This window comes from Passer domesticus, chromosome 2, assembly GCF_036417665.1.
Source record: "Passer domesticus isolate bPasDom1 chromosome 2, bPasDom1.hap1, whole genome shotgun sequence".
NCBI lineage: Eukaryota > Metazoa > Chordata > Aves > Passeriformes > Passeridae > Passer > Passer domesticus.
In genome coordinates, this window is record NC_087475.1 from 105,605,295 (window position 1) to 105,632,476 (window position 27,182).

Consider the following 27,182-nt stretch of genomic DNA (forward strand, 5'->3'; position numbering starts at 1 on the left):
GCACTCATGTTTACAACTGCTCCCAGACCTTTCTGGAAATGGCCTAAGGAAAAGCAAAGCATCAGTCTTTTTAATAAGTTTGACTGGTGCCCCCAGCTGTCACTTTTGTGCCTGATTAGTGGCAGTAGGCAGGTTTCCATTTATTTCCAAGCAGCTGCCAGGAGTGCTGCAGGCAGAGGTAATCCAGAGACTGCAGAACTCTGCTCCCTGTCAATTTCACACCGGCATTTGACTTTCTTCTATCCCCATTTATTATTAATCTCTATTTATATCTAACTCCAGCTCTTAGTTAGCCTTTGCCAGAGGCTTAACCATTATGGGTGACTGTGAGGAAGGTGTGGAAAGAAGGAACTGCCATAAATCAGGCTTTTACCACTCCATGTGGAATTTCTAGCAAGGTGAGAAATCGTGCAAAGCTCGGGCTACTTAGGGACACAAGACCTGTACAGAAGATCAAACCAGATCAAGTCTCCTTTATCGTTAGTGCTAACTATGTAAAGGAAACATCTCTATCACAGAACTCTCCCCCCAGTCATGCTCAGTTCCTACTTTTTACACAGCTTTATATCCCTTCTAAATTTCTATCCATTCTAATTCAGAGGGTGTTCTTACATTCCATGTTTTCTAAGTCCACTAAGTCCTCAGGTTCAGTAGGACCATGTCACATTTGTCCCAAATAAGCACTTCATAGAAACATACTTTTTCCATCAGTTTTCAATGAATTGCCTTTTAATTTAATATAAAAAACAAGACCACAATCAATTATGAAAAGATAAACAGGAGAACCTGATTTACTTTGCCCTCTCCAAAGTAAACAATTTTAATTTAAGCAGCAGAACTAACACCAATTGTTTTCTACTAATGATTTTCTTTTTAAGGCTTCAAATCTTTTTTTTCATATCTTGCCTATTGCTTTTATCCCTTTTGAATAGGGATGAACAGTGTGCTCTAGGTGAAACAACACTCCATTCATTTAATGAAGGCATTCCCTTATTTTCCAGACCAGTTTTCCTTACCCATCGTTATGTTTTGCTCACTTCTTTTGGTCACTTTACTGTACATGAAAGGCCCACTCAATGTCATCTTTCCTTTAGAGGTAAAATTAATGCAAATCATTGCAAAGAGTGTCCATAAGTTTTCCAAATGGATACAAGGATGTCACATATACTTGCTGTGTATGATGAAGTTTCCCACAGCAGTGAGAGGCATTCAACTTATTGCACACTTTCCCCAGATGTTCCCATAGATCCAGATGGTCTGCAATCCTAAGCAATACTCTAGGCTCCCGATTAGGTTTTTGGAAAACCTTTCCCAAGTCTTTTCCAACAACAGAAGTTTCAGCAGGCTAGCCAGCTGTAATATCATTTTACTCTGCTTGACAGAAGCATTACTGTCTTTGAGCATCCTGTGGGAATAGGAATGTCTTTAGGAGCTCAGAAAAGTTGTCTTCCACTTCTTCAGTGCTCAGTCATAATGAAGGCTCTTCAGTGTTCCTCCTCCAAACCTCTTCCTTTCAGAGAAGCCAGGAATCTAGAGGCAGGGAAGACAAGTTGTCATGTCAGAATCAGCAGGAGCTCCCTCTAGCCCACACTGTTACCAAGCCAACTGCAGCATCTTCCACGACATCTCCAGAGTCAGGGCCACAGTGCTTCAGCTGACTGCTAGAGGAGCACCTCTAATTAAACACTGCACAACTCCACTATGGCTCATCTGTTCTGTGGGGCTCCTTAAGGCTTTTTGGCAAGGGAAATTGAAAGCCTCAATCCTAACACAGTTAATGACAGATTTCAAAGCAGATTCAAGTGCATACAAGAATTTCTCCTCCATCCATTTTTAAAACTATAAAACAATATAAACCAAGTCCTATCAAAGAGCTGTTGAGGCTTTATGCCTTCAAACCTGGGCAGCAGCACTTCAGTGGCAGTTGAAAGTACAGTTTTATCAGTGACTGAAAGCTTAAAGAAAATCACTGGGATAGAAATGGTTGCAACAATACAAAGGATTAGCACTCCTGCTTTTGCAGCTCATCTGCAGACACTGCTTACACAGTGACAATAGATGTTTACAAAGAAATCGACTTGAAACCATCAGAAGCTTCTCTGGCCTTAACAGCATTTCAGACAGATTTTCAATCCAATGCACCTGTGAATCTCCAAAAGAAGGTGATGTGCTGCTTTCTAATACTGAGTATCTGCCCTATTGGCATCATAAAACTATTTGATTACAGGCCAGAGTAACTTTTACCTTACTCACTACAAGCAAGAAGAAACACACCCTCCCAAAAGAGTTCCACAAATTCATAGGAAATACAGTCTGTTAAAATGGAGGAAGTCAACCAAGCCCTACAAATCATGCCAGAAGAACATGGGCATGTATGGGACAAAAACATCATCTACAATTCACAGCAGATTGCTGAGGTTACACACTTCACTGATAAGCAGAGAGCTGAAGAGCTTTCCCAAAATAAAAGTCCTGTAAAAACTCCACAGATTAAATTTACTTGGGGTTTTCAGGCCCAAAACTCAAATATGCAAGGTATTCACTAAGGTACTAGTTTATTCATCTCTGAAAAGCAATCATCTCTAAGGATAAAATCAGGCAGATTCTGTACAAAGGTTCACCTCATGAAAACTGCTTCAGGAATTTAAACAGGAAAAATGCAATCATTTTAACTAAAAAGTACCTGAACACCATAGGTAAAAAGTTATCTGCATTAGCACTTTTTACATCAAAGTCACTAATTAAGAGTAATAATTATTTATTTATCACATATCTGATTGAAGTCATAGCTACGAACAATTTGAAACTTATCATTCTTTTCATCCTGAAGAAGTTTTTAACAGAAATACCTCAAAACACGAATGATCGTAGCGACCTATTGTAGAAAACCCACAAACACATTGGTAAGAATTACATTAAATAGACAACTTCAAATGATAACATTAAGAGGTTGTACTGAAGTCTCCATTTCCAATTTGGATTTTGCCTCTTTAAGCATGACTGTTTGCTGTTTAAGATTTGTTTTGAGCTTTTGTGCTCCTGTCAGGGAAGTAGGCAGTCATCAGCAGGCTGCAATCTTTGGCACACAGCCAAAAGGAATGTACAGTTAATCCCTGGCTAGCCACTAAATAGGATCAAATGATAAAAATAAAAATCTTACATTATGCATCAAAGACAACCAGCACACAAGCAGGTTTCTGCATTAAGATATTATTCTCATGAAAGAGAAACTTCCTTTCACTAGAATGTGTGGAGGAAAGGAGAATAAAAAAAGGCATCATGTAGAACTGAAAGAGGCAAAAGCAAATTTATTTTCAAAAGGCACTGCAAAAGCACTCAAAGAAAGGAAGCATTTTGTAATCTGTGACTATTTCCCCCCCACACCCCAGGGGCTTTCAGCACAATGTACAGGTGTGACTGTACCTCAGCAATGCTTTTCATGGTAACTTGCAGCACCTTGACATAAGGTAAATGCAACTTCACTACTCCCTGCATGGCAGACTGCACGTGGGAAGGTGGGGGCCACAAAAGATGAAGTGGCCTGCTCAAATCAGAAGTCATTTTGCTAGTACTTCCCCAACTGGCTGAAACAGTTAATTCAGTCCTTTAGGAATTAATAACAAGCTGATATCATACTGCCATTTTCCTTGTGGCTCCACTGAGTCCCTGGAAACTACCTGTATTAAACATAAAATCTCGTTCCAGCTGTACAAAAAAACCCCTTTAATTGACCTTCAGGATATCATCTATGGCCTTAATCTGCAATGGAGCAGCCTGAAGCTGACAGAGCTGAAAGAAATCATATTTGCCTATTTTACCTCATTCTTCCAACATCCACTATGTTAGCATACTTAAGTATTTCACTGCCAATCACTTTATAGACAAATACTTCAGCTGACAAAAGTCAGCCATTCTTCTGTCTCGCCTTAACAGCTGTGCTCCCATAGATACAAGAATTAAATTACCAGCACAGATTGTCATTAGGCTGCACAAAGCTTGTGTGTTAAAGAGGACTATGTCAGCAGTTCACATTACACGGGAAGAAATGAAACAAAAGAGGAAGAAAAGTAACAAACCTGATTGCCATCTCTTAAGAAGTATCTCTTCTCTATGACCTGGAACAACAGAGAATGATCTTAGCTTGCACAGCACACGCATAACCTCGGATTGCACCCAACACTCACACACGAGCACTGAAACTCATGGCTAACTGGGACAAGGTCTGACCCCACTTCTCTGCTCCAGGCCTACTGCTTTAGTGCAATGCTCTAGCACACACAGCAGTTGCCACCTACAGCCATTCTTAGACAAGCTGTCCAAGCTGTCTAGTCATCCTCAACTTCAACACAGCCCTCCTGGGTAATGGAGGTGATGGTTTGTGTGTCTCCTGCTTCAGATTCAGTTACTCCCATTCCCTCTGCAGGGATATTGGCTCCTACTACTGCACAGTAGCCCCACTATACTATCTTTGCCCAGAGGATGCTTAAAACAGAGCATTCCTTCTCTCATTTGCTCAGTGAACCTTTATGATCTCTTTTTAAGGAAGGGAGAATAATATTCTTAATTAATTTTCTTAATTCCTAAAGGCCGCTTTAACTAGGATCAACAGAGACAACCAGTCTTTTATCTCCCCACATCAGAATGCTGCAACCCCTCTGGCTTGCCAGACAACTTCAAAAGCGTAAGCAGAGTGTCTTTGCACATTTGTGAGTTCTTTGTCACTGCTCTATGCAGATCAGGAACTAAATCTTCATGCAGATCAGCTATCTCCTGTAGGATTCCAAAAGCAGATCAATCTTTGGCCTCCCCACACCTGACCTGAACTACCTCAGAGAGTGAAATGTGAAAGGAGCAGCTTAAACTATTGCTCATGCTCAAATCCCAGTATTTGATGCACAGGATAATAAAACATTGTTTCATTGACTTACCTTATCAAAAAACCTGCTTAGTTTGACAGCGTTGGATGAACCTGCAGCCAGGTAACGAGGATTGGTGCAGTCCTAGAACACCCAAAAGACAACAACAAACCAAGCACAAGGAAATCAGTGCAAGGAAGCCAAACACAAGGAAAAGGAGCATACCCTTTCCCCCTGACACACACACACCATCAGCAAGGGAAAACAATGGATCTGCTAATTTCTGCTCCACAGCCACTTCAGAGAAAAGACCAACTGCTCTGTGAATCAACTGCAGAATTCCAAGCAACCCCCAAATGCTTCACATCTTCCTTCCACCATCAGATATACAGTCAGGCAAGGATTTGTACAGGCTACACCTGAGACTGGGAGTGTGTATACAAGCATTCACACAGCACATGTATATTGTTGTACCCATAGATCTATATAAAGTCATCTTCATGTTTAATTTGCAGACAGTCTATGTCAGAGCTATGAACAAGAAAAAGAAAATTTAACTCACAGCCAACAATTAAAAGCTTAAGGGACCTTATGTAACACCCCTTACATCCACCTACAGTGAAACAAAGAAATCTGTTTCATCAAGCAAGGGGCAAAGCCAACAGAAATGTGAATGACTGGCATTACTGGAAAAATCTCCAAAAGCCAAATTTTTGTTACATGTTTACTTACTAAAAATTGGACTCACTCCTATACAAAAGAAAAACAACAAAGACGACAAGGATACTAACCAAATTTATCTCTTCAGCATTGAAATCCTCTGCCAAGAATGCTGTTCTGGTCAAAACTTCATTTCTCTTAGTTTCTGGGATCTGATCCAGTTTAGTTCCTATTACCAGCAGTGGGATCTGGTTATCACCAAACTGTTCATGGTCATAGTCACTGATGAGGGAAAGAAAGACAATCCTGAATGAGACAATGGCCATGTAAGTGGGCACAAGTACGACATCATCTCCCCTGTGCCTCTCAAAAACCAGTAATTTATTTATTAACAGTCCATTTATCTAAGTTAAAATGTGCAGAATCTTTAAATCAAGGAAGGGCTTCTGCACCTGAGTCACTACATAGGAATCCAAGTTTCAATCACTCTCCTTAGCTAGGATAATCACTTGTCTGTCATTTTTATCTAAATCAAGCTTTCTAGCAAGTAATTTTACAACCAACAGCAACAACTTGAGCAAGGAACTGCTAGTGGCTGAACATCTGTCCTTGACAGAAGTTAAATTTCTGAAAATTAAAACAATTGTGAAGAACCTATCTGTAGAGACACTGGAGAATTTTGCAGTTTATACAATGTAAATCCTCTTTCCAATCTCCTACATTTCTAGAGAACTGTGCTGTGTACCAGAACAGAGAGATAAACAATTGATATTTTTCCCTCAAGAAGCTACTCCTCATTATTGCCCTCCTGCTCACGTGTGAGGTTTAGCAATGATTTTAAAACCTCCTTGACTAGATGGATGACAGGAGCAAAGAGGTGCAGGAGGAAATCCTTGACAAGGTGTTGGAGAGCTAATTATGAACATGCTGTTTAAGCAGAGTTTTCTAAGCTCTTTTAGCCATGCTTCTAAAATAATTCCCCCATCACCCAAACCAAAAATATATGAAGTGAACTTCCTCACTGTTGGTGCATGGAGGGAATGCCTCTTTGCCCAGACACATTATCCCATGACATTTCTTGTACAGTGGCATCTCTCAGTACAGACAAAGAAATCTTGTAACTGGACTGAACCCACTCTCACAAAGACCTTAGACAAATAAAGGATCATAAATATATTTTCCCTTAGTGCAAGGTCTCTGCCACCCAGTTTGGGAATCAGCTGTCAGAACTGCCTGATATTGTCTGGCAGTATAAAAGAAAAAGAACAATCAACTTTCTTTGATGTTCTCAATTTCTTTCTTTCTTTCCTTCTTTCTTGCTTTCTTTCTTCTGAGTCTAACCACATCTACTTTCCTGTGGAGACCAAGTAGCCTCAGAAATGAACAAAAACTTCTACAACTGCTTGGAATTACCAAGTCTGAGCTCTGCATGTTTGTTTTTCACTCACCCATTTGTCACAAGAACTCCAGTTGGAGCAACATCTCTGTTGAGTGCTTCCAAAGACCAGCGATACAAATTCTGAGATGATTTCTTGTTGGTCAAGTCATGCACTAAAATTATCCCTAGAGTGAAAGACAAGACAGCAAGATGCCATTTAAAGATACATATTTTCTTCCTTATCTTACCAAAATGACACCCACAGGTTCCCAGATATCTGAGAATGAAGGGATGTATAACCAGTTCAGTTACAGTGAATAAGTAAGGCTGAAAATATCAGGATGCAACAGGTTTTTTAAAGCTGCTTATCAAGAACTGGCTAAGAGCTAAGAGAAAAATCCCATGAAAGCAGGAAACAAACAGCCATCTCAGGCTTTAATCTGCAAAAGGCTTGCAGGCATTCACTGATTCTGTCTACTTCTCATGATACTGAAATTCTGTATTACTGCAGCAGCAAATTTAGCCTTTCTCTGGTAAACATAATTATTTTTTATCACACCATCTATAAAGTCTGAAGGCTTTTTCTTTGTTTCAAAAGAGTTCAGAGACAACTACTGCCTTTACTGCATCTTCAAGAATTAATGCTATATATTTGTGGATGTATCCAAAGGGGAAACAGACACTGACAAAATTTCATAGTCCACTAAATGGCTGGTAAAAGCATGAATTAATACGATTTATTGTACTTAAGATTCAGTTTCTAGCATTTTTCATTTCCATGAGCCTTCAAAATGTAAATTCTGAGACAGAGTCAAGCTTCCTAGCTGTGCTATTAACAGACACCCACTTCTGATAACCACAGTTCCTAACTCAATTACCAACTCCTGCTAGCAAATTTCTTCTATTTATTCACACCTTCTGCAATATGTGGAATGTTCCCACTTCCTCCAGACTTCAACTATCATCAATTCAAGGACAAAATGGAATTATACCCCTTATCTGCATTAGGATTCATTCTCAAAACACTTCACAGCCTACAGGTGGAAAAAACTCACTAATTTAGTCTTTCACCATAACTTCCAGAGGTGCCACCCACTGCACACACCATGAACAAACTACATTTCCACAAACATTTCCCACTACCCCACATGACTGTGCACAGACTCTCCCACAAGAGTTCCCAGCATATCACAGCCATAGTCCTATTTCAGAGCATTTATCTCAGTAACAGCAGAAAAAGGCAACTCTGCTGCGTGTCCACCACCAGTGTAGAGAGAAAATGCCTGATACAACATAACCTGGCCTACAGCAAGATCCAGAGGCACTGCTGCACAACCTGTGAGAAACACTCTCCACCTCCACACATCCTCCCCTCTGTTATGTCTTTGGTCAGTTTCCTTATCTGCTTCACCTAAAACCTGCACAGTTTGCTGCAGCAGCAGAAAAAGACTGCCAACATCCAAAAAGAGCAGGCAGGACCTGCTCAAAGAAATGCTCCCCCCACAACAAGGTCTGCAAGCCAAAGCTTCACTGTCCTCAGCTATCCCAGTCCCCACACCAGGTGGAGAGCCAGCAAAGAAGAAGATCTGTGGATAATCCAAAACCAAACTGTACCAGCCTGGTCAACAACCCAGCAGCCTGCTCAGCTACTGCCACAACCAAACACTGACTGGCTTTCAGACCACTGCAAGCCCAGAAAGCACAAGCAGTCAGGCAGAAGGAATGCATTCATCTTCTCTTCTTAAATCAGGTCAAGCAGAGGCAATTTGTGAGACAAGCTCTAATGGAGAAATTAATCTAATGAAAGAAACAAGACCCAAGGTTAACTACCAAAGTCAACACTCTTCATATGCAAGCGGTCTAATTAGTATCTTTTGGGCAGTGGAGATAAATAACTCTATTTTAATATCATCAATTATAATTCAGATGCACAAGTCCAAGACTTCATTTCCTAATGGCCTGTTCTAGGCGTTTCCAAGTCTGACCCACACTTCCTGGCACATTGTAGATTTGGTATCAAAAAGAAATCAATTTTTTTTCGTATACCAAAGAGGCTTGCTTTGAGGGCACAACTCAACTCAATTCTCATACAGAAATCTGGTTAACAGTATAAGCAAGAGGTACCTAACACAGTTTTCTCCCTGAGAAAGGAGGAAGAAATAATTAGTTGGTCACAGGCCAAAAATGTTTATTGTGTGGCTTAACATGATATTGAAAAGTCTTCAGATGAGTGGGAATAAGCAAAGAGAATCAAACAGAACACTTGAGCCAGATTTTCAGATGCAGTTGTTAGTCTGATACACATCTATTTTTAGTGAACTATCCTGGGATGACAAAAAAAACCAATTGAAATACTGCACTGTTATGTTTATAATCTCATATTTGCTCTTGCCAGAGACAAAGATGAACTACTAGGCCTTTAAGACAATATCTCAACAGAAGGCACAAAATACTACTTCCTACATATGCAGCAAGTTGCAAGATTCAACTCTTAAAAATAAGCTGGTAAGCTAAATGAGCAGAGGCAAGATGGTTATCAGCATATGGCAATTTTATGGGACACAGTTCAAATTTGCCAGGGTAGGATGTAACTATCAAAGTTCATAAAAATTGAAATAATCATTTTTCTGCTGTAGGTTTTACAACCAAACAGACAAGAAAATATAAATAATAAAAAAGTCTTAAAAAAATATAAATCATATTTCTGCAGTATATGAGACCCAGAAAGGTGAAGGCAACCACTGCACCTTCAAAGCCTCCCTGCTGTGCCAGCTGCACAAGACTGAAGGGAAAGGCTGATAGAGCTCATCTGCACAGGTTTGCCTGAAATATCTGCTGTTCACAGCTGCAGCCATGAAATTCTGCCTACAAATGGTATCAGGTTTGTTCCTGTATAAATCAGAAAGGAGAACAATGTAGCCCTCAGGCAGGCTGCCTGAAACTCTGGCCCGAGGGACAGCTCCTAACAGAAACAACAGTAACACCATAATTACACCAAGCAAACTTACCATTCAGCAAATTATAGAACACAGCTCGTGTGCTTTTCACACTGGTGGCACTGCCCACAGAACCTCCAACATCCCACAGCTCAATGTAATAGGTCTTCTCTTCTGGGGTTCCTTCTTTGTAGTCATGGATCTGATGAAAAATTCACATCACACATAAGCACGGCTCCGTGTCACGGGAGTTAATCCACTTACACTTCCAGCTGGAAGGATTATTGCACTTGGACAGAAAATTGGAAATTCTCCTGCTGACACCATTTCAGACCTCTCAAGTGGAAGAGAGATGGAATGAGTCAAGCAGCAGCCACTGGACACCACAGAGATGGAGATCACCATCTCATGTGAGAGGGAGCCTGGTGAGTAAACAGGGAGCATCTCAGTGCTAACAAACCCAGCACCTCATGGTGTGCTCAGACACAGTGTTTTGCTAAAGCAAATAGAAAAATTAAGGTCTTGACTCCTTATAGTTGTTAAAACCTACATGGTAGCACTGCAAGAATATTAACACAGGTGACAGACCTGGATTCCACCTGAGCTCATCTTTTTCCTACCCAAACTCTGACATCTCAACTGAATTAATCAACAACTTCTGCCCCCAGATCCGCTGAGTAGTTTTGCTCCACAATCAAACAGGACTGCCATGTTCCTCTCCTCAGATTCTGGAGATGCATTCCTAACCTAGGTTATGCATTTCAAGGAGAATGCAGCAAAGAGGGATGAGGGGAAAAAGCATTTATCAATGTGCCATGAGGGCTGGAGGCTGGGCCAAAGAACTGCTGGATGAGCATCCTCATTCTTCCTACAGCAGGTCCTGCAGCAAGTAGTCAGGAGGAGAAGCAACCCCATGGTCACAACTGTCACCAAAAACCAGGAAATAAACTCTCCAACCCAGTTAGGTTAGAAAATCAACACTACTTTGTTCAGCAGTGATGTGCATGAGTAGCTCTTCACCAGACGTGTACATCAGTCACCAAAACTTGCAGTTGTTTATACATTTTGGCAAACGAAGGAATTAGTGCTCACTGGCTTACAAGTGATGCAGTTCTTTTCACTAATTAGTATTCAATCTTTTAAGGGTTATTGATTTATCACTTCTCATGCTAAGTAGCCCACTTTTCCAGCCTTTTATTTATTATCTTATTCCCAGGTAGGGAGAGTCTTGTTAATTCTCTTTGTTAGTTTCTTCTTCAGCTCTGCTCTCTGTAACATGTCTTTGTGATTTACAAATTCTGCATTCCTGGGTGTCCCAGTCTCAACAATAAATTTCTCCTGTCAATTTCCTCACCCAGGTCTAAGAGCACTGAAGCACGCCAGGCCCTAAATTTTAATTTGTTTTCCTAACACAGGAGCATCACCCAGAGCTCTCCTGTGTCTCCACAAGCTAAATGAGTGAACTGCTTTTTCCTGCTGTGTTTGGCTGACAGTTTGGCTGTTCCTTGCCTGTTTCTCAAGGAACCAGCCACCCTGTGACTTGTAACACACCGGAGCTATGAGTGACAAACGTCTTGTCTGACTGTGACAGCCTTGGAAGCTCAAAACTTGCTTACACAAGTGCTTGGCTCACATGCTGCTTGCATCAGAAGATGAAGCCCTCAGCAAAACACACGGTCAAAGTACACCTCTTTCTGGGGCGGTAAGTAATTAAAATAAAAAGTCAAGGCCCTTTCCTCACACGTCAGGCTCAGGGCCACCAAGGGGCCGTGCACGTCACCTACTCGCACATCCACGGAGCAGCCCACCGTCCAGGACGGGTTTCCCAGCACCTGGTTGTGGCACAAGAGGTGAACGAGCGACGATTTCCCGACACCTGCAAGGGCACAGAGAGAGAACAACTCCTGCGAGGCGGTGCCAGGCTTGCAGGTGGCGAGGCCGGGAGCGGCACTGAGGGAACGCGGGCGGTCCCGGCCCCTCAGCGGGTACCGGGGAGGGAGGCGAGGAGCAGAGGGCCGAGGAGCGGCCGCAGGACTCGCGGCCTGGGGACACGGACTCACCGGAGTCGCCCAGCACCAGCACCTTGACCCTGTCCAGAGCCGCCATCTTTACCCTGCTTAGCAACAACGCCCGCCCACCGGGGCGCCCGCCAATCGCGGCGCGCGTTCTTGCCGCTCCTCCCAACCTATTGGCCGCCTGCCCGAGGGGCCGCCGCGCTTCTCACTTCTGATTGGCTTTACCCCCGGTGAGGGCGGGAATTCGCCGTCCCTTGCGAGCAGACGATTGGCTGGCTTCCCTGTCGCTCGGCCCGCCGGGCGGCGCGGCGCACGCGCCGGCGGTGCGGGCGGAGGCGCGCGCGGCGGTGACGCGGGTGGCGGAGCCGCTGGAAGCGCCGCCCGGAGCCGGGAAGAGCTGGAAGCGGCGCCAGGTCAGTGCCGGCCCCGGGGAGCGGGGTGGTGCCTGCGGCCCGCGGAGGCCCCCGGCCCGGCGCTTGGGTGCCGCAGAGCGGCCCGCGGGGCCCGTGCTCCCCGCACGTTGTGCCCGTCTGGGCCCCTTCGCACCCTTTGCCGTTCCTCCTACGGTGTTTGCTGAGGCTTCTTTGTTTTGTGGTTTTTCTTATTTTTTTTTTAAGAGGTTTTCCTCACCTCCTCTTGCCCTACAGAATCCCACACAGTTCGATGTTGAAAGCTCAGCACACGAAATGGGAATGGGACGGGAAGCTGTGCAGCCGGGCAGGGATTCTGCTCTCTGCCTGGCCTTAAAGCTCCCGGTGCTGTTGTAGGGAGCTCTGTGTCCCTTGGGACCTGGAGGGACACGCAGGGCTAGGGCCAGCTGAGGAGGAGCTGCTGCCACAGCGAGCTCATTCCTGTTTGCCAGGTTTGGGCCAGCCAGCTGTGCAACCATTCAGTTGCCCAGGTCACCAGCGTTTGTTCGGGTTTTTCCTTCTTATTTTTGGTTGTTTTATGGGAGGGTTTTTTTTATTTTTTTAAATTTTTTTTTTTTTTGTGTATTACATTTCTCCTGGTTCCCCGAGAAGCAGGCTCACATCTCACAGTGGCACCGAGCTGCTGTTACATTGGTCCAGCTGTTAGGCTTGTGCCACTCCAGGCGGCTCACAATGAGCAAGGAAGATCAGCATTCTGGAAGGGGTGTTCAGCTGTGCACAGCTAAGATGCATCTTCTGGAAGTCTAGGTAGCTTTATATTATCCATTCACAAAAGGTGGCGTTTTTTCTTTCATCTTTTCCAGTGCAGTGGCCTCCTCTCTTACATGCTGGTTCTGTTGCTCGTCAGAGTTCACCACCAGCTCACTGAACTGTTGAAAAACATAGCAAAAGGGGAAAAAAAAGAAAATTTTTCTACCTTGAAGCAATCAGTTTGGTGCACGGGATGGTGTTGTGAGGGCAGAGCCATGTGCCTGGGGGAGCAGCACATGCTTTCAAGCAGGAGTGAGGCTTGATGGGAATTGCATTCCTGCCTTCCACTTCCTGTGACATACAGCTCACTTTCTCACGGGATGCTTTAGGGGATTCTTCTGAACAAGAAACTGTGTTAATTAAAGTTAACCTGGTGTCTTGTTACTTAGTTTCTTTGTTCCTTTATTGCTTGTATCCACGGTATATACTCACTTACTTGCACTCTAATGTGCTAGAACAGTACTGAGCCCAATACTTCCACAATTTTTCATCGTCTTTTCTGGAATTTCCAAAAGGCAATATTGCTCACATCATCTATCATGATGAAAAGTGTGGTGTTCCAGGTCTTATTGAATCCATGATGTGAAAAGCAATTGCTGCTTTTTCTCTGCTGCTATGTCAGAAACATAGAAAGGAATGCTGGGGTTAAACTTGCTGTGCTTTGGTGCAATCATGACTTCCTAGGCTTGATATGTGAGAGAAATTATCTACTTTCTTCCCTTTGAGAAGAAAGGGAAGGCTTTTTTTGGGGGCTTTCTTCTTTAAAGAAGCCCCCAAAACCTTACAACTGCATTATGTGAGGGCTGATGCTTACACGTCTCCAAAATAACACATATTCTCCTGGTAGGTTCAGATCAGGGTGTAAATGGTAAGAGGTTCTGGTTTCCATAACTAAAATTTTCTAATATCATCACATTACAGTCAGATTAACTTGCCACCATATGGGGAAAGCTCCCCACTCATCTACATCCTTAGCCATGCATTTTTTTCTCTGTTTTGTGTTGGCTCTGGTCTGGTAACTTAAATGATTCAGTTCTTGAACTTTTCCCCTTTGACCTCTCCGAAATGTCCCACTTTTTATTTTGGCATGTTAGTTTTTCACTTTTATCAATTGATTCTTGTTGCTACATGAATAGTGAACTGCCAGAATGAGGACAGAAGGGTGTGGCTCGTGGCTAAAGGCAAGGAAGGAAAAGAGAGACTTCCTTAGGGGAGGGAAGGTGTAACTTGACGTAAACTGCTACAGGAAATCTGTGTACATGCACACAGGTGGTCCTTTAATTTCCTGACACCTTGCTATTGTTTATGCTGGGTTAAGATTATAAAAGTGATTGAGAATTACATCCTGAGTCTGCATTGTTCAGTTTCTGCCTGGTGTGGTCAAACCTTGTGACCTTATTACAGCTTGCTCAGTGTGTTTTTACTTGTGAAATTAGGGGAAAACGTCCTCATTTCAGCCAGGTCCCTCAGCCCTTCTGTGTGCAGCTGCAGCACAACTTCTCATCCTGAGTGAAGAAAACCCTTTGATACCTGTGGCCTTCTGGTTTCAGTTTATGGAAAGCCAACAAGAAGATGGGATTTCAGTGAAAGCAGATTGTTCTTTTCTGCCCTCATACTTCAAGGCAGGTCTTGCAATGAAAACACACTTATTTCTAATCAAGATGTAGTGCAGGAGGAAGGCTGAGCAGCAGTGTTCATGAACTCTCCAGGGAATGAAACTCAGTAAGCTCTTGATAAAATGTCAGAAGATTTTATTTTGCAACTGATGTGGGATAAAGGCAGTTCTGGGCTCACTACAGAGAAATGCAAGTGTAAACAGGACTTGAAAGAGGAAGATTCTGTGCCTCTTTCTGGAAAGGATGAATAGTGTCTGAGGTTATGTTGTACAGACATGGAAAATCCTGACAGCAAGTTTTCCCACTGTAGTTCTGAAATTTATGCCTTCCCTTTCTGTTCTCAGGAAGATGAGGTTAAGCTAAGAGAAGCAATCCTGAATCATCTTCTGAAAAGGAGAATTTTAAATCTGCTTAGAGTGAGAGGCTACAAAACTACTGGGATCTGTTGTTTGCAAGTGACAGCTGGAGCAGGATATGGCATGCACTGGCTCCAGGAAGCCTGTTGTACCTGCTGCATTCACAGGAGAGGGGATTCTCCTGTTATAACCTGATTTTGATTTTACCTGAAGAAACTATGTCAGTGGTATAAGCAAATAATGTTTTTGTCCCCTTTTTAAAATATCTTGTGTGAGAAGCTTGCGGAAGCATTTTCTAAGCAAATCAGCAAAAGCTGGTTTCAAAGATGAAGTGGGAAAGAGCAGTAATTAAGTAAATGTGGGGGAAAATAGGAACCACCTGTGCAAGTGTTAATGGTGTGTCTGATAGGTTCACAGCCAAACCTGCAACTCCAGGTTTTCCCCCAAAAAAGATCTGTGGTGTTAAAAAAGCTTTGTATATCCATATGAATCTGAAGGGCAGTCTGCTTCCTTTTTTAACATCTTGCTTTTAAAGATCCTCTGTCAAATATATTAATAGTGAAACCATTGAATTTTCTAAGTAAAACTAATGTAAGTCTCAAAAGTTATGTCTTGAAACAGGATGGTCTACATTTGCAGTATTGGATAAAAATTCATACTGGTTCACTGGGTGATGTACATTTTCATATTTTCTAGTACTATTTTCATTACATTGTGGCTTCTAGGTTATCACCCTTCTAGCACTTTTTGCCTCACTTTTAGTCAGGAAAAGCATGAAGAAAAACAGATCTAAGTTCATTAGCACAATTTCTGTTAGAGTTCATTGGAATTGAAAACTCTTGAAATTGTTGTATGTGGAGAAGAAGAGTTCAGTTGTTTTGATGTTGCATCAGGAAGGACCTGAAAGTGGAGGTGTTTGCTCAGTTCAGTTTCTGGCTTCTGTGTAGTCTCTGCTCCCATCATACCAAAGGGGTTTTTTCAGTCACTTGTTCTCCCCCTGACATCCTTGCTGGTGTCTCTGGTTATGCTGGAGGCCTCATACATTTTTCTAAGCCTTAGGTACAATCTTGCAGAAGGTACCCTTATTTTCTCCACCCAGCATCTCTGATTGTGTTGTGTAACTGTAAGTCTCTTTTTCCAGTGCTGCCTTTTATAGACACATCAATATTAATTCTTTCAATTACAGCAAGTTAAAAAAACCAACAGTTGTGTATTTAGGTTTGCTGTCCTACTGTGTTAACAGACAGGGCTGCTTTCCTCCTATACCCATAATACTGAATTGTATTAATGTGATTACCCAGAACAATTCCTCACCAACTCTCTCTTTTAATAAAGTCCATGTTTAAATTTGGAAATTCTTCTTTTGGCTATTTCTGAACATGATGCTGTCCAGTGTGCCTTATTACTGATGCTGTAGGTGCTTACTGGCATAGCTGAGTATCTTGGCCGTTGTATTTTTTTTCCCTGAAAATGTTCCTTGATGTTCATAAATTATTAAGGTCAGTTCAGACATTATTATGAAACAGATGCACTTCCATTAAAACCTTGTTAAAGGTGTTACCATATTTCTTTGCATATGTAATTAATTCAGGTTTGACTTACTGCTTCAGGGGAAGGTGGAATCATTGCTGAAGGATGCATTGGTTAAGTCCCCTGGGTTTGAATTTTGTGAGCTGAATCAGTGTCTTTTTTGCCTGGTGAAAGAATTTGCAGTTTAGGGATTAAAAGCCTTGGGTTCTTCATGGACCAGACACCAGCTTGGCCTGATGAGATCTGGCAGTGCTTTTTTTTTTTTTTTTTTTTTTTGCCTTTCAAAGATGGCACTAGTCAGTTGTTTGTTTCACCCAAAGACTGTCTCCTGCAGGATTTACAACTATTTAGAACTTAGTGTTAATCCGCTTTTTGGAGTGGAGGACAGCAGAAAAGAATGGTTTCTGGTGTTTCCAGAATGCTTTCCGTACTGTATTTCCATGTATCTCCAGCTGGAAGAAAACAGTAACACAGTCAAGATGGCCTCTCTTACCTGAGGACACAGAACATTTGGACATCACTCAAAATCTCCAGCACAGTTAGAAGAAACTGTTAAAACTCCTACTCCCACTAGATGAAAAAGAATATTTTCTAGTGATTGACACTAAGAAATATTATTAAATCTCTGAATGTTGCTGAAAACTCCTAGAGTTGGTTTTATTTATTGGTCCCTTTTAGGTCTCTTTTTAAGCTGTTTGAGTGCATTATTCAGGAAATTGTACTTTAAACCTGTTTTGCAAGTATCTGTAGAAATCTGCAGCTGTCTTATCAATGCAGAGAAAGTGCTTTCCATCAGCTCTCAGATGAGGTGTCCAGTGAGATGTGCTTATTTAAAAGCACTTTTCTCCTTTTTTATTTCAACTGATATATGAAGGTCACTGTGCCTCTGCAAGTTGCATCACCAAGTTTTTCTGCAAAGAAGTTTTAGGGAAAGTGGATTGTTAAGGAAAGAAAGTTGTCTGCTCTTCAGATGAGCACTTAACAAGCTTTTGATTTTAAAGATTTGATTTTTTAACTCTCCAGGGATGCCAGGTTTTATTTAAAATTGATCTTTACTTTTATTCTTTACTGTGCTTTAACTCTGAATAAGATTTAATCAATTTGAATAAATCAAGGCTTCCCTTCAGCTTCTACATTGGCATTATTTTATAGTGTCAGGATGTTGCTGACAGATACAGTCAAGACCAAGATTTGTCTGTAAGTGGCTGAAAAACTGAAAAAATACCAACAGAATTTTGTTGATAATCTGTGACAATATCCTGTGACAGTATTTAGTTTTGGTCTGACTTAGAGATTCCAAAATACTGCATGGCTAACTCTTGGTGGGGCATCATTTATTGCTAACACTTTTACCTTCAATGCAAAGCTCTATAAAGCTCTCCTTTGTGTGAGATGAATCACTGTGTCTCTGGCATGCACAAGAAACCTGGCTGACTCTAGAAGTACTTGTTTCATGGTAAATTCGTGGTGTGATAGATGTGTTTTAATTGAATTTCCTTAAAGGGAAGCTGTAGCTGGACATCCAGGCATTGTTTGCTGGGAGCTATTCTCAGCCTGCACACCAGCAGTCAACAAATGTCATTCAGTTAATTTCAATTTCAGCACTGCAAATACCATTTGACTCTAAGTTAGAGGAAAAGAAAAGCTCAAGCAGGGAAGTGTTCTGAAAGAAAACCACAAAGGTGGTGTTTTTCTTATCCAACAGGCAGAAAAGACAGGATGATCTTAATTCAGTTACTGTGAAGCTTCACATTCCACAGCCCAATTGCTTTGCAGTAGTACTGGCCATAACCCTTGAGAGGAGCATCCCTCTTCAGTGGCAGCAGAGAGCAGGGGTGGAAGAGGAGTAAAGCTTCAGTGGGTAATGCTACACGTTTTTGAAAGGACACTGTTTATCATAAGAAAAAAAAATCCAAGAAGACTTCTGTGATAAATGATCACAGATCTTTGAAAAGTCTTAGCTGATGGAAGTGAGTCAGCAGCTGCTTGGTTACATGCAGAGTTGGTGGTCTTGGAGGGATGTCTTAGAGTGGGGAGTGGACAAAAGTTGTGTGATGGTGTGTGTGAGGAGGCCTATCGGTGGTTTTATGACAGTGATGAAAAAAATAGGATACTCATCCAGATCCTTTCTTCTGCTGTTGCTTTTTGCTTTATTTGATAGGCTTGAATACTGGGGAGATACATATACAGTGTGTGAAACGTCTAATGGAAGTGAAAATTAGGATTGGCAGAGTTTTACAATTTAGTATATTGGATCACAGATACAAATTGCATAGTAATGATGAAAAAAAACGGAGATTAGGGTGAGGAGGATTTTCTTTAGTGTTAGAAACCTTTTGCTGAAGAAATGGTTACTGATGTCCTAAACTAGCCTAGAAAACTCATACTGAAAAAGTTAGTTCAGAGTCTTATTTGATGTTAGCTGGAAGTGCAACCTTCTCAATGGCTATTTCAAAACCACCTCTAATACTTTCTTCTTCCCTTGAATCCCTTCCCAACTGGTGTTGTCTGTGAGCTAAATATGGCAGGGGTGACAGTGTGAGGAATTCCTTGCATGTGGTTTTATGTATGTTGCCATGTATGTCATAGTCATGACCATTTGTGCCATTTGATGTTATGGTGAAGAAAAGTGAAGTGAAAATAGAGTACTTAGAAATTACTGTCTTGTCACAGGCAGCCTGGTAAGTGGTGGTAAGTAATTCAAAGGATACTTCATGGAATACTTTCTTCTTTTTTAAACACATAATGACTTCATATTTGGTATGTCTTTTCCTACTTCTGTAGCATTATTGTCACCTAAGGAGACAGTACAAGGCTTAGAAAAGGGAAGTGGAAAACACCTCATCCTTTTCTTACCTCTAAGTAACATAAATAAGAACTTTGGAAGTTAGAAGACTAGCTAAGATTCCATTTGCCTTTTTTTCTTTGCAGTATACATGAAGCTCACAATCTGGACCTGCTATGACTGACCCAGACGTCCTCACTGAGGTCCCAGCAGCTCTCAAGCGCCTTGCGAAATATGTGGTGCGTGGCTTTTATGGCATCGAGCATGCTTTGGCTCTGGACATCCTCATCAGGAACCCCTGTGTGAAGGAGGAGGACATGCTGGAGCTCCTGAAGTTTGACAGGAAGCAGCTGAGGGCTGTCCTCAACACCCTCAAGGGTGACAAGTTCATCAAATGCAGGATGAGGGTCGAGACGGCTCCCGACGGCAAGACCACGCGCCATAATTATTACTTCATCAACTACCGCCTGCTCGTCAACGTGGTCAAGTACAAGCTGGACCACATGCGCCGCAGGATCGAGACCGACGAGAGGGACTCCACCAACCGCGCCTCTTTTAAATGCCCCATCTGCTTCAGCACTTTCACAGATCTGGAGGCCAACCAGCTGTTTGACCCCAGGACAGGTAAGGGTACAGCTGTCGGAGTGCTCTTGCAGTCTCCTGTGCCTGTAAGTGCTGGACTTCAAGGAGACAGAGCCTTAGGAAAATTCTCTTTGAGTCTGGCCAGAGCTAGAGGGCACTCTGTTTCTGCAGGTGGTAAATGTTTGAGCAAAATACTAAAGTAGTGTATTAGATTTATACGGGCAAAGAGGAATCTTGGTGAAATGCTGTTGAGTGACAAGCAGTAGAGAAATGGAAGTCTTATTGAAGTCACACTCAAGGGTGAATAAGGCAATCTGTCCTTGTTGGAAGTTGATGGCTTTTCAGTATAACCTCTTGCCAGTAAACTGTAAGACTTCCAGATAGTTTGCAGAGAAGGCATGTGTGGAGTTGATTTTAGTTGGTCATGCAAGAAATGAGTTACTGTTTAATATTCTCTAGCCTAGTGCATTATACTGCACAACCTTGCTTCCCAGTACAAGGCAGTCTCACGAAAGTTAAAAGAAATTAATTACGGTCTTGTCTGTGGCTGGGAGTAAACAAGATTCTTATTCATGTATAAGTCTCAGTGGAAGTGTGTATCTGTCTCATGCATATGAAATGAGAGTCTTTCTTGGGTGTCATTGTCTACTTTCTGCTTCTGTGCTTGGGAATAAAAGGAAGAACACCTGCACCCGATGAGACTCTTGTTTTGCTAGTCTAATCTGGGATTATTCTGGGGGGAAGGCAGGGAGGTTAGGTGTTAATTTACTTCTTAATTTTTTTATTTGGAATTCTGTGTCCTGATTTTACTTTTTCAGAAAAGTAAAAGGACAAAAGTTAGGAAAGCTCTCGGATACATTGAAGTATGATGTTTTGTGTTAGTTCACATAATGAGGAACAGAAAATTTGACTGTTTAGCAACACTGAAGTTTTTAGTCTAGGGTTACTGATGTTTAATCTGCCAAATGCAAACACCCAAGAAATGTTCAGCCTATTATTTTCCCTTTTTCCTGCCTCCAAAGTTAAAAAGCTGTGAAACTCCTTTTACTTGAGCAACCATGAAGATGTTAATTAGTACTAGAGAAGGAGAATCCACTAAGTCAAGTAACAGTTGCTGATAAAATCCAGTGCCACTCTGAGTAGAAATTGCTTTTTTATAGAGCACCAAACCAGCAGTGCCAGAACAGAATTTCTGTGCTCACCACTGAGTGTAGGAACTCTACATGCCCTCCACATGTAATGATCATCTGTGGTGTCTATGGTTGTTTGTGTTGAAGGAAAATGGTGCTTTTGCAGTTTGCATTGGTAAGGAGAGAGTAGAGAACCTGTGCAGAGAACACACGCAGTGGGGAGTGTAAGACACTGATCCCAAGGGGACCTGTAGCACTTGGCAAAGGCCTGTGGCCATTGCTTGTGGCCATTGCCTCCCAGCCTGTGTGGGCAGTGAGTTCTGAGAGCAGAGAACTGCCTGTCAAGGAGGTGCTGAAAATAATGCTGGGATTTGGCTTTGACACCAAGGCCTGTGCTCCAGGAACTGATAAGGTCAACCAAGGGTCTGCCTGCAGTACAGGCACTGTCCAGGCTGTACAGTACAGGCTGTGTCCACAATGTGAAATCATACATGGCATGTTTTATGTTCTGATGGAGGAAAAGGCTGTGTGCCATTTTCTCAGCAATTCCCAGGAGTTCTGTCAGTATTTGTGCAAGTAACAAGATTGTCATTTTACCTCTACTTACTTTCAGTAAGAACATATCTGCCTAGAATTTACGTATGTTCTGTTTCTCCTTATATTATTTTTGCATCAATGATAGCTTCACCTAGCTAGTGCACAATGATACTGTTTTATGTCTGCTTTACATTGCAGTGGAATGTGTTGTCTCCATGTTTCCTACTGCTCTGAATTCTGTATTAGAAAAGACCTGGGAGATCCCTAGGTCTTTCACAAAGGAAGCTCATGAAGTCAAGGCATGCAGAGAAACAAGGTTTATTAGACAGTGAAGAGCCATGCTTTTCCAAGAATGTCTTTAGCTCCTGTCAGTGCTAAAGATAAACCTCTCCCAGTCATGGAAAGTTGTGGCAGTACAACTGCTGAAGGGTAGCTAAAAGCCACATAGCTTCAGTCACAGCTGACCTGAGTTGCTCTTAGACTGCAGCTATGTTGATAAAACTTCGTGAATTAAAAGGCCTGCAGGGCCAAAATCTGTTAATCCATGGAGCAGGTAGGACATGGAAGGCAATCTCTGCCCCAGTCTGGACCAAGCTGAGGTTAAGCTGAGAGTTTTTTGTTAAAAAAAACCCTTTTTCACTGCCTGCCTTTTGTCCTTGTCATTCAGAGAGGGTGTGATTTAGATGGCCTGTGTTTTCTTCTGTTTTGTTTTTCTCTTGCCTATCTACACAACTCAAATGCAAACTCTGAGCAATTGTTGTAGAATTGGAAGAGTTGCTCTTACACTTCCTTATTAGCATGGGTGAAGAGATTTCCAGAGTCTCTCCATTACTGTGGTCATTATACTGGAATTTGTGAATCAAGAGTGCTTATGAAGAGCTTGTTCATAATTTGGATCTGTAGAGCTCTTTAATTTTTACCACAGCATCTGTGTCTACTGCTTGGATTTAGCAGACCTTTGTTTCTTACAGGTCAAGTAGCTCTCTTTTGGCTCTGTTCTTTATTCCATCTCTGAATAATGTTGAAATAAACTGAAGTGTTTATTTTTCATCAGAAAATGTGATTATTGATGGTTTTGGAGGGTAGACATGAGTCTGCTGAGAGAAAATAATTGATAATGAGAAGAGTGTATTTTCAGGACATGTAAGTACAGATGTGCTTTGACTGCTCTTCAGTTAACTTGGAAAAAATATTTTGAACAGATTAACATGTTTGCTACAACAGTAATTTTTAAATGTAGATTTTAAGTAGTAGAAATGTTATTTTGAGAGTGTGCTCCCTCTTTTTAAAAACACTGTAAGATTTTTCTCCATCCCTTTTTCTGCCCTTAAATGTCTCAACCCAGAAAACTCCAATGACTTTCTCTGCTGTCAAATGTTGAACAACTCTTTTCTGGTACTTGAAGGGAGTTCAAGGGTAGGATGTGAGACAGAGAAAGTCAGGATGATGCCGAAAACTGGAGTTTTTCTGTTGCTTCAACTTAGAAGATCTTCCAAAAAGTGAAAAGAAATGTATGTTGTGTTGAAGTTGCTTGGTTGGATGACCAGTGAGTGAGTGCCTGTTAACTGTGAGCATGGCATGCCCAGGTCAGGAGTTTTAGCCCCATCTCTTCTACATGAGGAGCTTGAACAGATCTTTAGCTGTCACACTTTCTCCTCAGTGGTACTTTTTACTGTTGCCTCCAAAGAAGCTATATCAGTAACCCCTGCTTTTAGAGGCAAACAGTGTGAACGCAGCATGATTTTATTGTGTAAAAGTTTGCAATGGAAACTTGTAGCAAAACTTAGAAGTGCTTTCTGATTGAGGAGTTTGCCTGTCTATGGAAATTGGTGCAGACTGGGTTGTTACAGGCTAAGCAGCCAATTCTCTGAGTGTTTTGTAATTTACAGGTAAGAAAACAATAATGCTGATGAATGAAAGTGTTACTTCTAGCTTTGTTTTTCAGATAGGGTGACTGAGAAACAAAAAAGGTGGTTGTTTTCCTGGAACTTCCTAGTATGAGCACTTGGCCCTTGCCTTTCCCTTGTGTCATCATCTGCTGTCTGACTACTCTGCTATTTCATCACTCCTCATTCTGCACATGAGCAATACTTTGCAGCTGCTGCTGTGATGAAATCTTATGAGGTGGAAAGTTTCAGCCATTTCCCTGAACAAGATAAGGGCTGTCTCTTGAGGCAGGGGGTGTACAGGGAAAGAGTTTAGTTGAGGAGCAGTAAGAAAAGCCATCTGTGAGATGTGTGATGTGAATAACACTGCTGAGCTCGGTCTACTGCCAGACCTGGGCTGACGGTGGACACTGGCATAAGGGAACGCTGGGTTTTCCTGTTTCACCTAGAGATAAGATGTTACATTAAACCTATAGGAAGAATGTTCTTCTCTGTGCTTTTAATGTAGAAACTGCAGAAATTTGGGTTCTGCAGGCCAATCCCTTGAATCGCAGATCAACCTAAACAACTCGATATTATTTTGTGGACTGGATGTTTGGAGAATTGGATCCGCCCACGTGCGTTCAGTGGAGTGCAGGAGGAGCTGCTTTTCTCACCCAGTAGAGGGCTCTGTCTTTGCTCTCTACAGATGGGCTTGGCTTGCTTAATCTATGCAGTGTCACAATACTGGAAATTATGTTCATGGATGTGTGTTTCTGTAGCGTGATTAATTGAATCTGGCTGGAGAAGGTCTCTAATGTATCCTATTCTCGTACCTTAATCATATTTGTAAATCTAGTGTAGTGTTGGAGTTGTGTCAAATTCAAGGTCAGTTTGAAAGAATGTATGTGACTAGAAACTGCAAAAGGGAGAGTGAGGTGGAACTGAAGGAGTGGCAGAAATGAGATTCTGCAGTGCATCACACTGGTATTCAGTCCTGGATTTTCTTAGGTATTCTAAATACCAAACTGTGTTAGGATACTCACCAGTGCAGCAAGTGAATTTGATGTTGAAAAGTGTAAGGCTAAATGAAGTAGTTTTTCTACTGCTCTCTTCCACCTTTACAATATAATTTTTACCCAGTCTTGTGTTTCTTTCACTTCTGTTACTGTGAAGAAAAATCTTGATGCTACCAGTATGTTGTAATGACAGCTGATCTCTCACATCCATCTATACATTGTGTCCTCACCATAGTATTCAGTTAGATATAGTGTGAATAGTAGTGGAAAGAAAAGGATGCAAGACAAGTGGGTAATATGAATCAGAAAGGTGATGCTGGTTAGGATGTTCTTAATCACAATTGTAATCACCGAAGTATTTTGTTGCTTTTTGAATTCACAGCAGTTAATTGCTTGTCTTCTCTTTATCCTCCCACAGTTTGCTCTTGGTTTGGTGAATGATTTTGTGAGAATGTCTAGCTGTTCCTATAAATGCACTGTAATGGTAACATACTGTGTATCTGTATGCCTTTCTTATTCTCTGTACTGATAAGAAATTTAATTTGGGAAGAACAAATTGAAGGTGACAATATCAGCTTTATAGAAGGAAAGACAACACCTTGAATAGCATTTTAACCCACTTGTTTTACTGACAGCCTCTCACAGGTCCTTTGTGTACTTCCTAACAGAATTGCACATAACACATTCAGAGACTGGTTTTGTGTACCTGTCACAAGGCACTTAATATCACATTCAGACAGCCTGTGTGCAGCTGAACACTTGTATGGTTTGGGCCCCATTTCTGAGATTAGAAGTTTGACTAGCCTTTCATTTTTTTTGCTTTGGTCTTGTGTGCTGACTTGTGGAGCTACTGCCTTTTCTCCTGAGTGCTCGGCTCTTCACTTCATCCCCAGTGAGCTGCTCAGAGCACATCTGTCTTCTCATCTTCTTTTGCATTCCCACTTCCTCAGGCAAGTTCTGCGTTAGCTTCAAAACTTCCTCATCTGATTCAAATTACTTTCGAGCCTGTCCTATCTATTTTGTTAATTTTTTATTATGCTTCCCCTTTTCCCTGCTTTTTTTGCCTTACCCTTTCTTGGGAAGCTCTTGTGTCCATTTGTAGTACATCTCTTTTTGTATTCTGTCCCTTCCAGCCACTAGAAAAAAACCCAAATCACATGGAACTATTTATTCTAAATATTCACACGATGTAGCCAGTCCTGTTTGAGCTTTATGCTGTTGTTTCTTGTCCTTTGAGTTCAATGATTTTCAGACTTTCTGGATAGCTTTGTCTGCCATGTAGTGAGTGCCATGTATGTGCTAGGTGATGCTACTACTACGGAATTTACAGCTTTTAACCAGCCAGAGTGAAGACTTGGCAAGTCTTAATGTAAACAGGCATACTAAAACTTCCCTTGAAAAAGAAAGGATTCAGAACAGTTCTGCTTTGAGCAGCTTCAAGTTCTGTGAAGTTGTGTGGTTTTGTTATCATTGTTAGCTTTCCAAGTGCATAAAAACCCATCAGTGTGATTTTCCTTGACTCTACAAGCACATTTTGTTTGTCTGTGCTGCCACTGAGAGCTTTTGGCAAACACCAGCAGAAGGAAAGTGTCCATGCTCTGTTTAGTTTTTCTATTTCTATTCCAATTCCTGGCAAAATCTCCCAGAGTATTCCTGTCAGCTTCACTCTGCTTCAGTTTGATAAGGCTTGGAGCCACAGGGAAAGGAAAACTGAGAAAAACATATCAGAATTAATGCATTCTTTCCTCAAACTAAGAATACTCTGTAGAATGAATGAAAGGTTGCATCTGTAACTTGAATCCATTCCCTATAGGTTGGGCACCCTGTCTGGAAAATAACCAGCTGGTCTAACCATGGATCTCTCAGCTTGATGGGGAAATAGGTGAGGGTAGGGTTGGAACCTGTGCTATGCAGAACAGCAGCCAAGAGGATGAGTTGCTGCCTCTAGAATGCTAGCTGATCACTTCCCTGTATTCCACACTGACCTCTGGCTGGAATGCTTGTGGCTCTTAGATTAAAAATCCTATCTGATAAATGAATGCCCTGACTTACAATATTGATGCCTTTTTTTTTTGTTTTATCTGTGAAGGGCATTTTATTATTTGAAGTACAAGAAGTAATTGCCCTTCAAGTAAAGGTTATCACTTTAACTTCTCTTAGCTTTGCAAATTGAAATAGATTGCAGCAAGATCTCTGTGAAATCTGTGAGTATTGCTAAGCCATTTATAGTGATGAAAGCTGAACTGCAGCATTCCTTCCTTTTATTCTAGTGACTTGTTCTTTTGAAACTGCATCCTTGGTAATATTATCTGCAAAGGGTGTTACTGTTTTAGGCATGGGCATCTGTAAGTGAGCTCAAGAGCTCATGGAGAATCCTGTAACTTGTATTGCAGTCTCTCTGCTATTGGATGCAGTGCAAGGGTATAGTATGTTGGCTCAGGTGGTTGTCTTGGTTTGAAAAGACAGGAGCCTGTGAAGGAAGGCAAAAGCCTCCTGTGAAATGGAGAAGGTAAACCCCCTCCCTCTGAATTATCACAACTTCAGAATTAAAAAGGGCTCTCAGGCAAAGATATGGGAACGGGAATAACAGTTCTTTACTAGGAAGAAAAAAACTAAATAACAATGTAATTTAGTACAAGCAAAACAACCACTGGCAAAGTGAGAAAAAACCTGACACCCTGAGAAGTCAGGGTGCTGATAGCAGTCCAGCCAAAAGGTGGCTGCTCCTCCTGGAGC

The 27,182-nt window shown here is 41.8% G+C and overlaps 2 protein-coding genes across 3 annotated transcripts in view; one reads left to right on the forward strand and one right to left on the reverse strand.

The window, feature by feature from the left end:
* Positions 1-1,346: 1,346 nt before the first annotated feature.
* On the reverse strand, positions 1,347-12,010 carry RABL3 (RAB, member of RAS oncogene family like 3). Its single transcript, XM_064410287.1, has 8 exons — positions 11,891-12,010; positions 11,615-11,706; positions 9,903-10,032; positions 6,965-7,079; positions 5,648-5,798; positions 4,929-5,000; positions 4,077-4,115; positions 1,347-1,530 (listed from the first exon to the last, which is right to left on the reverse strand). Exons 1-8 carry the CDS (start codon positions 11,934-11,936, stop codon positions 1,465-1,467), a joined length of 711 nt encoding a protein of 236 aa, XP_064266357.1. The 5' UTR covers positions 11,937-12,010; the 3' UTR covers positions 1,347-1,464.
* A 137-nt stretch (positions 12,011-12,147) lies between these two features.
* GTF2E1 (general transcription factor IIE subunit 1) overlaps positions 12,148-27,182 on the forward strand; it is a 48,773-nt gene continuing 33,738 nt past the window's right edge. The window contains exons 1-2 of one of the 2 annotated variants that reach the window (XM_064410283.1): positions 12,148-12,258; positions 19,460-19,937. In XM_064410283.1, coding sequence (XP_064266353.1) covers positions 19,490-19,937 — 448 coding nt within the window. In that variant the 5' untranslated portion in view covers positions 12,148-12,258; positions 19,460-19,489. Of the gene's footprint in view, positions 12,259-12,882; positions 13,024-19,459; positions 19,938-27,182 lie in introns of those variants that run through there. The other variant, XM_064410284.1, reaches the window with a different exon arrangement.